Genomic DNA, 9,965 nt, shown 5'->3' on the forward strand with positions numbered 1-9,965 from the left:
CAGGCTCCTCCATCCACGGGATTTTCCAGGCAAGAGTACTGGAGTGGGGTGCCATTGCCTTCTCTGCCTAAACTAGATGAAATTAAGCTAATTCTTTAGAAGGACTGATGCTAAAGCTGAAACTTCAGTACTTTGGCCACCTCATGAGAAGAGTTGACTCATTGGAAAAGACTCTGATGCTGGGAGGGATTGGGGGCAGGAGAAGGGGACAACAGAGGATGAGATGGCTCGATGGCATCACCAACTCGATGGACATAAGTTTGAGTTAACTCCGGGAGTTGGTGATGAACAGGGAGGCCCGGCGTGCTGCAATTCATGGGGTCGCAAAGAGTCGGACACGACTGAGCGACTAAACTGAACTGAACTAAGAATCATCATAGGTGTGCTTTACTTAAGGAAAACTCAGACTTATAGGAAAGGCAAACCCCGGAAGATTATTCACTTTATGTGTTATATGATTATTTACTTCACATAATTCATCCTGGATTTCTTACAAATTGAATATTTACTTGATCTTTTACTCAAGCATTTAATGAGCTTGTACTTGTTATAGTATGGCTGCTGGAATAAAGGGAAAACAAAATGGACCTTTCCCTTGGGAGAAGAAATATAATGTATCAAGTTTTAAATGAAGTTTTCTCTGGGGGCTTGGGGAGGGGGGATAAGGAAGACTGGCATTTTCTATCCTTTCTATTCTTTATATTGAGTGTTTCAGACTAAGCATGTATTGTTTTTTCTAAGGAGAAAAAAAAGATGAAATTATGTTTTGCAAATGCTAGTAGGGCTGCCTTGGTTCATTTAAATTAAGGTTTGATTTACACAGAAATAGTTATGGTCCCAAAAGTTCTCAAAGGAAGGGCTGACAGTTCTTTCAGACACCCATGGGTTCCGGATGGAATTTTCACTTTCACTTCCAATATCCTTACTCTGGCCTTCCAAGTTTGAATTCATGTTGTAAAAAGGAAGTGCACACGGCCCCCACAGCTGCTCCTGGGTTAAGAAAGGCAGCTCTCTGCACTTTACAACACCAGCTATTCAGAGGATACCAGCACTTGCTATTTCAGCGAGGACATTGAGGAGCCCCTGCGCCTTTCTGGGATGAATCTACCTTTTTATCATAGTCCCGGTCCCACATGTCGTTAATAGTACAGCCGGCTCCACGCATCAGAACAGCTCCAGTGCCAAACAGGGATAACATGTACCAGTCTGGGAGACAACCTGGGTCTGCTGCCAGACCAATGCTCCAAGTACACGGCAGATACAGCAGCCAGGTTCCTGAGCAAAAATAAAGAGACAAAAAAAGGGTACATATTCAAGTTAGTTAACTGCTTTCATTTGCTTGAACACTGCAGCCAAAAGAAGCAAGGAACACGAAGTCAAAACCACATGACAAAACTGGGAAAATAAACTTGAAACTCAGGTCACAGACGACTATTCTCCCTAATAGGCAGGGTTCCCAGAAACTGGAGAGACAGCAACAGCCCAACTGAAAAAAATGGACAAAAAACGTAACGGAAAATGCAAATGGCTTTTATACCAATGAAAAGATACTCAACCTGATAAACACACATCAAAATTACATTGAGATAATATTTTTCACCTATCAGGTTGACAAAAGCCAAAGTCTGACATACTCTGGGGATTTGGATACTCATGTATTTCTGATGAGGTTTGGAGGACAAACTGAGAATTTTTTCCTATATATGTGTGTGTATGTGTGTACATATAGGCACATGCGTACACATATTAAACAAATATATACATTTGAATGTATATTCATAAACTATGCCAGGAAGGACACATTAGAAACTGATACCAACAGTTGCTTTCAGAGAAGAGAACTGGTACGGAAATAGGAGTGGAAGACTTAGTTTTCACTTTACATACACCCTTGTACCTTTTGAATCATGTCATATGCATTATTATATGCATGTATTACCTGCTCCAAAAAGTGAATAAAACTTTATTTACTGTTGTTAATACAATATAATAAAATGACTTGGGGAGAGAGGGATTAACCTACTTTTTTTCAATAAAATACTTTGCTAGAACAATACATGCACAAACGTGAGTAGTTCTGGTACTCAGCTCCTAAACTAGATGCTGCTGCTGCTAAGTCGCTTCAGTCGTGTCCGACTCTGTGCCAGCCCACGGGGCTACCCCGTCCCTGGGATTCTCCAGGCAAGAACACTGGAGTGGGTTGCCATTTCCTTCTCTAATGCATGAAAGTGAAAAGTGAGAGTGAAGACGCTCAGTCGTATCCGACTCTTCGAGACCTCATGGACTGCAGCCTACCAGGCTCCTCCATCCACGGGATTTTCCAGGCAAGAGTACTGGAGTGGGGTGCCATTGCCTTCTCTGCCTAAACTAGATGAAATTAAGCTAATTCTTTAGAAGGACTGATGCTAAAGCTGAAACTTCAGTACTTTAGCCACCTCACGAGAAGAGTTGACTCATTGGAAAAGACTCTGATGCTGGGAGGGATTGGGGCAGGAGGAGAAGGGGACGACAGAAGATGAGATGGCTGGATGGCATTACCGACTCGACGGATGTGAGTTTGAGTGAACTCCGGGAGTTGGTGATGGACAGGGAGGCCTGGCGTGCTGCAATTCATGGGGTCTCGAAGAGTCGGACACGACTGAGTGACTGAACTGAACGGAACTGAAGCTTTCCTTTCCTATTGAGAAATATAATACAAACCGTCCCACCCCCACCTCAATCCCTCAAACATGTCCCTCTGGCATGAGGATTAATTTAGGCTGATTACCTTTAAGAAACAGAAGACCAAGGAAGTTTTCTTGTTATAGAATAGTGCTATTATCAGATAACTGCAAAAAATATGGGCTAGGTGTGCTGTGGGAAACTTGGTAGGATCTGGAGACCAGAGATAACTGTTTATTAAACATTTGCTTTTCTATCTCCAGTGAATTATCTTCCTCCCCACCCCTTTGAGGTTCCAAACCACTACCTGCAATATCCTGCCATGTCTTTAGCTGAAGATGGTATTTAAGATGAGGATATTTTGACCATTTTGGTGAGTTGCTCAGTCTTCTTGGGTCTCTCTCATACAATTAAACTTTTGTTTGATTATCTCCTATTAATGTGTCTCATGTCAACTTAATTCTTAGACTTAGAAGGGTGGAGGATAATTTCTTCCTCCTCAAAAAGTGAAATAGGACATTTGGCTAAAGAAATCAGATACTGCACGAAAATGGTCAGATGACAAAGTCCTTAGGATCATGTTTAAGCCTCATTAAATTTAAGCTTTATTCATCTGCAAATATTTATAAAGCGTATGCTTTGTACCAGAGATGTTCCAGGAATTGGGAATACAATGGTGACTAAGAAGAGAGATGGTTTCTCCCTTCATACAGCTTGTAAATCAGAAGGGAGAAACCCAGTTAAGCAAATAATAACAATAAAATAGACCAATTCAACAACAGGGCAAGTACAGGATCCTACAAAGGCATAAGACAGTGCCACCCAAGTTAACTGGGGACGACGGAGCAGGGAAAAATCAGGAAAGCTTTTCCAAAAGGGGTATAAGCACACACTGCAGAAAAGGCAGATCAGATCAGATCAGATCAGATCAGTCACCCAGTCATGTCCGACTCTTTGCGACCCCACGAATCGCAGCACACCAGGCCTCCCTGTTCATCACCAACTCCCGGAGTTCACTGAGACTCAAAGGCAAGGCAAGGAGAGGCTAAGACACAGGAAGGAGCAGTCTACAGCTGAATTTAGGTCGTCCTGGGGAGACTCACATTCAGTGTGTCCCATCTCAAACAGTAACAACAATACCGTTCAGTAAACGTTTGTGCAGTGTCAGGCAGTGCTCCTGACGCTCTCTCCATACAGACTCATTTAATCGTCAAAGACATCCTTATAAAGCAGGCACCGTTATTACTCCCATTTTACAGATGAGGAAACAGATGCACAGAGAGGTTAAGTAATACACAGTGGGTTTCAGAACTTCCTTTTCCCTGCACTGACCAGTAGAGTTCAGAGGAACAGGAGTGGCTAGCTGAACCTGTTCTGATAGAAAAGAAAGGCCACTACTTCACAGGCATTTTCCTGATGCAATAAGAACTGAAGGTTTTACTTAAAAAAGAATTCTAAAGACAAAGATGTGTAACCACCTATAGCATTTTATGTTGGTGTCAAGATTTCCTTGGCTGTAAGTCTGTGTTATAGGTTCCGCATGCACTGATGGGAAGCTGTAGGGTACTCCTACAAATGAGGAAGCTTTCTGTAATGAAGGTTCTAGTGTCTGCTCCTAGCAAGTGATACCAGACACTCAAGTATATTAAATTTGAACGTTCAGTCTTTCTTATCTACAAAAGAGGCGAAAGAACATCTATCTCTTAGAGTTGTTACGACAATGCTAATAACAGTGATAATGAAAAACAATTACAAATTCAGTGTTACCTGCGACAGGTGCTGTCATATACTACTTTTGATTCTCACAATAAACATATGCAGTAGGCTATTATATTTACTTAACAAACACAGAAACTGAAGCACTGAGAAAGTAATTTGCCCAAGGCCACGCAGACAAACCTAGCCAAACCTGAAAGTGAAAGAGTTAGTCGCTCAGTCGGGTCTGACTCTCTGTGACTCCATGGACTGCAGCCCACCAGGCTCCTCTGTCCATGAAAATTCTCCAGGCAAGAATATCGGAGTGGGTTGCCATTCCCTTCTCCAGGGGAATATTTCCGACCCAGGGATGGAACCCAGGTCTCCTGCACTGCAAGCAGATTCCTAACCTCCTGAGCCCCTGCTGCTGCCGCTGCTGCTAAGTCACTTCAGTCGTGTCCGACTCTGTGTGACCCCATAGATGGCAGCCCACCAGGCTCCCCCGTCCCTGGGATTCTCCAGGCAAGAACACTGGAGTGGGTTGCCATTTCCTTCTCCAGTGCATGAAAGTGAAAAGTGAAAAGTGACAGTGAAGTTGCTCAGTCGTGTCTGACTCTTCTCGACCCCATGGACTGTAGCCCTCCAGGCTCCTCCGCCCATGGGATTTTCCAGGCAAGAGTACTGGAGTGGGTTGCCATTGCCTTCTAGGCAGCATATTAAAAAGCAGAGACAACACTTTGCTGACATAGGTCCGTAGAGTCAAAGCTATGGTTTTTCCAGTAGTCATTTACAGGTGTGAGAGTTGGACCATTAAGAAGGTGAGCATTGAAGAACTGAAGCTTTGAAACTGTGATGTTGGAGAAGACTCTTGAGAGTCTCTTGGACTGCAAGGACATCAAACCAGTAAATCTTAAAGGAAATCAACCCTGAATATTCATTGGAAGGGCTGATGCTGAAGCTGAAGCTCCAGTGCTTTGGCTACCTGATGTGAAGAGCTGACTCACTGGAAAAGACTCTGATGCTGGGAAAGATGAAAGGCAAAAGGAGAAGGCGGCGGCAGAGGATGAGATGGTTAGACAGCATCACGAACTCAATGGACATGAATTTGAGAAAACTCTGGCAGATAGTGAAGGACAAGGGAGCCTGGTGAGCTGCAGTCCATGGGGTCACAAACAGTCCAACACAACTTAGTGACCGAACAACAACACAGACAAACACGGCAGAAGTCAACAAAACACGGCAGAAGTCAACGTGGCCGGAAGTCAAATCCAGGCAGTTTGCCCCTAGACTATCACTCTAAATCTCTACATAAATCTATCTAAATCTCTACATCTCTAGCTAAATCTCTACATAACCATGAATTCTTTTTCTTTTGCCCTCCTGATACTCAGCAACATGTTTTTGTCTTCCCTATGACACTTTTGTGACTGATTATCAACATGATATTTTCATTCTGTTCTCTCCCATGAAGAAAGAAAGTGAGAATACAAATAGGTGTTAGAAAGATATATTCATTACATAAAAAGTAAAAACTCTCTGTACAACAATGTGAATTTACTCAGTCCCATTGAAGTGTACAGTTAAATATGGATAAAATAGTATGATTTATGTTATGAGACTTTTACCACAATAAAATTTTTTTTAAAAAAGAAAAAGTAAAAACTCTCTGGGAAATTATAAATAAATTAAGCAAGCATTCTGAAAGGTGATGAGTGGATCAGGAGCTTGTATAAACTGAGTCTAAGATTCATGTACTAATAGATACACGTATTAGTAGATAATAATATGTAGTATTAGTAGATAATAATAGATACATGTACTAATAGATAATAATAGATAATCTTCAAGACAACACCAACAGCCATAAATGCAGTAAAACCAGTTATACCACCAATTTAGTGGAAAGAGCACCACCTGCTGAAACTTCCTAAAATAATGTAGTCTGTGACATGGTTGTAGGAAGTTGTAATCCTTTCTGAAAAACAGTGAAACCCACTTTTTAACAATAGCAAACTTCAGCAAATTAAAACATCACACATAGGGGCTTCCCTGGTGGCTCAGTGGTAAAGAATCCACCTACTAATGTAGGAGATATGAGTTCAATCCCTAATCCAGGAAGATCTCACATGCCACAGAGCAACTAAGCCTGTGCGCCACAGCTATCGACCCTGTGCTCTAGAGCCCGAGAACACCCACTACTGAGCCCATGTGCCACAACTGCTGAAGCCCGTGGGCCCAGAGCCTGTGCTCTGCAACAAGAGAAGCCACCACAGTGAGAAGCCCACGCACCACAGCTGGAGAGTAGCCCCTGCTCGCTGCAACTAGAGAAAAACCCACGCAGCAACCAAGACCCAGCACCGTCAAAAATAAATAAATAAAATTATAAAACCATACACATAATATCCACAAAAGAAGAATTTAAGCAAAGAAAAATCATATCTGGAATTCTGATACTGTCAATAAATTATTCCTGGCATACAGTAGGGGCTCAAAAGAATGCTTGCTGGATGAATTCTAATAGTACTGAGACTGCCCAGGTGGGGCTAGTGGTAAAGAACCTGCCTGCCAGTGCAGGAGACATAAGAGACCTGGGTTCAACCCCAGAGTCAGGAAGATCCCCTGCAGGAGGGCATGGCAACCCACTCCAGTATTCTTTTTTTTTTTTTCCAAGTTCAAAATAAAATGTTTAACTTACACATAATACAAGTTATGTACAACCTGAACAAATGTTGACTGAGTAGATACATTTCTGCACAGGAAAAGGGGAGGGAACACTGTAAAAATCAACATGTTCCATGCCATTAACTCATTAATGACTAAATGGCCACATTTAATTTCAGGTAAATGTTAGAACCTCTTAGATTACCACTATAAATACATTAAAAAAAAAAGCAACACAGAGAAATAACTATCAATGGTATTTGAGAATAGAGACTAAGTACACTGAATGTATTGCAGGCAAGGCAGAGGCATTTTTTTTTTTAAAGCTTTTGCATAGACTTCATATAATCTTAAAAGAAACATGAATACAGGCCTTTACAAGATTTGACTTGCTGAAATCAAAACACCTTCCATTCAAAAAAAGTCATAAGACTTTAGCTTTTAAAAAAATAATAAAATAAAAAGAACAGTTCCAGCCTTGGACCAGAAAAGACCTGGAAGAGTATGGTAATTAGATTAAACAAGCATGGTCAGGCTTGGAACCTGAATGTACTTAAGAGCAAAAGCTCAAAGTGGGTGGGGAGGAGAACAACCTATTTGGTAACAAAGGTGTATTATATATGTGATATAAAAAAGGTATGGTGAAAATGTACCTTTTACTAAAGCTTATACAAGTTCCTTGGTCCATAAAAACTATGTTAGATTTTTGTCTTCTAGTTTGATTAACATTTTTTTTTGAGGACTTCCCTGGTGGCTCAGACAGTAAAGTGTCTGTCTGCAATGCGGGAGACCCGGGTTCGATCCCTGGGTCGGGAAGATCCCCTGGAGAAGGAAATGACAATCCACTCTAGTACTATTGCCTGGAAAATCCCATGGACAGAGGAACCTGGTAGGCTACAGTCCATGGGGTTGCAAAGAGTCAGACATGACTGAGCGACTTCACTTTGATTAACTTTTACTCCAGCCACATCTCTATTTCTCGCCCATTTAAACAAAATCAAACAAAAACCAACCAAACAAAAATAACAGCTGAAAAAAATCGATTTCCAGAAGTTTGTATATTTAGATGTTTTTTTGTTTTGTTTTACTGTGGCTTCTGCACTTCAAATCAGCACTTGCAGGTAATGGGGTTTTTGAACAGTATAACCCGGTATGAAAAGTTTTCCCAAAAAACCACAAAAGAGTGTTCATTTTTTTCTTTTTTTTGTCAACATTTTGCCGCACTCAAGTCAGTGTAAGTCCTAGCAAAAAGACGGTAGTTAGGACACAACTGTTGCTGTAGATGATGTGACACTGGTTGAATTTGTGCTGACGTTTGTGTAACTTCCCTCGCTCTTGTGTTTGATCCACTGGGGGGCACTTGGCTTGAGTTGGCTCGAAGGATTGCTCCCGCTGCACTGCAGTGTGGCTGTGGCCCTGGTCCTGGGGTACAGGTGAAGGTAAGGCTGGTGGAATAAATGATTCCATCATTACGGACCAAAGTTACTGGAACCTGGACTGGCTGCCGGACCCATCTTCAGCCTTCTCGGAATGCAGAAATGTCTGGGACAACACAGAGCACACTCTCTCCACATCTACATAGTTTCAGCTTCTACATCCCCAAACCACACTCGTAAATTTGGAGTGAAATTCTGTCCTGTAAGTTCAAGCATTGCTAGTCCCCACCGCCATTCAACTGAAGACTTTCTACGACAGGCACAGGTGTGACTGGGGCAAGGACAGGGCCCATCCCCTCATAAAATGTATACTCTGCCTTATCTGTACTAATGATTGTCCAGGAAGCTCCATCATTTATCATCTCTTTATTTCGTTCTTTTGGGCATGGAGTGGCCTGAAACTGGATTATTCTTTCTTGAGAAAGGCACAAGTACATTCTTTCTGTATCCTTAAGGTAAAACGCACATTTGTGGAGCTGTGACACAGGATCATCGGCATCCAGTAACGCGGTCTGCTTATCAACCTTCCTAATTATCAATCTTGGGAGTGCCATGCCAGTAACTGAACACACAAGTTTGACTGTTTGTCCATAATGGATGTATCCATCGCGGACTGTGAATTCTTCTCCTTCTGATTCATCATCATCCAAGAGATGAATGTAAAATGCTCCCCACTGCTGAGAACTGGCATGGAAATTACCACCTTCTACATGCAAGTATCTGGTGCTAACTGTCTGGGATCGGAGTCTATTAAACAGAGCCACTTTTATTCCTGAGGCAATGCAGAGGTCAGCATTTTTCAGTGACGGCTTCTTTTTGGAAGGTTTGGAGATGACTTTTATCCACTTGCTTAGGAACACACCAATGTCATCACTGTTGCCATAGAACATCTTTACAGACAGCATGAAGTGCTTTCTCTTGTCTGAATCAGATATATACAATGTTTTGGCTGTGCAATAGTTCTGTGAAAGAAAAGGATAAGTCTTAATAGCATCAAAACCCTGTCAGCTATGTACAAATAACTCAGTAAGGCTATGGCTAAGTTTGATCAGACTTAAGGCAGTAATTCCATTTAACAGCTGATAAAACCAACTGTAAAAAGTACTGAAATTGATCTCTGAAAACAAAGTACAAAGTCTTCCTTACTCAGTCTACAATACCAACACTGTATTCTGTTTCCCTCTCTTAAAAAGACTTTAAAAAAAATAATCTTTATTGTTTTATATAGCTCTACATCTATTTACAGAATTATCAAGACCTTCAGACAATAAAAACATTTGCCTTGAAATGAAAAAGAAATACAAAATATAATGCTACAAAAGTCTATAGACATAACTGAATTGTAGAATTTGAATTATAGAAACAAAACAATACTAGCAACAGAGGTATAGGGCATGTAATTCTTAAAAATAAAAATTTAAGTACTAATTAGGGTAAAAATTCATGTTGCACAGCTTATCTAGCTTCAACTATATAAAACAAAAACTGAGAATATTTAACAAATTATTTTAA

The 9,965-nt window shown here is 41.2% G+C and overlaps 1 protein-coding gene and 1 pseudogene across 1 annotated transcript in view; both read right to left on the reverse strand.

Annotated features, from left to right (window-relative positions):
* The window catches only part of COQ2 (coenzyme Q2 4-hydroxybenzoate polyprenyltransferase), a 29,958-nt gene that overhangs the window by 15,556 nt on the left and 4,437 nt on the right, over window positions 1-9,965 (reverse strand). Inside the window, exon 2 of the mRNA XM_010845953.1 lies at window positions 1,109-1,275. Coding sequence (XP_010844255.1) covers window positions 1,109-1,275 — 167 coding nt within the window. The remainder of the gene's footprint in view (window positions 1-1,108; window positions 1,276-9,965) is intronic.
* Window positions 8,216-9,965, reverse strand: part of LOC104992928 — a 2,472-nt pseudogene continuing 722 nt past the window's right edge.

Source organism: Bison bison, unplaced genomic scaffold, assembly GCF_000754665.1.
Source record: "Bison bison bison isolate TAMUID 2011002044 unplaced genomic scaffold, Bison_UMD1.0 scf7180017864228, whole genome shotgun sequence".
Classification (NCBI taxonomy): Eukaryota; Metazoa; Chordata; class Mammalia; order Artiodactyla; family Bovidae; genus Bison; species Bison bison.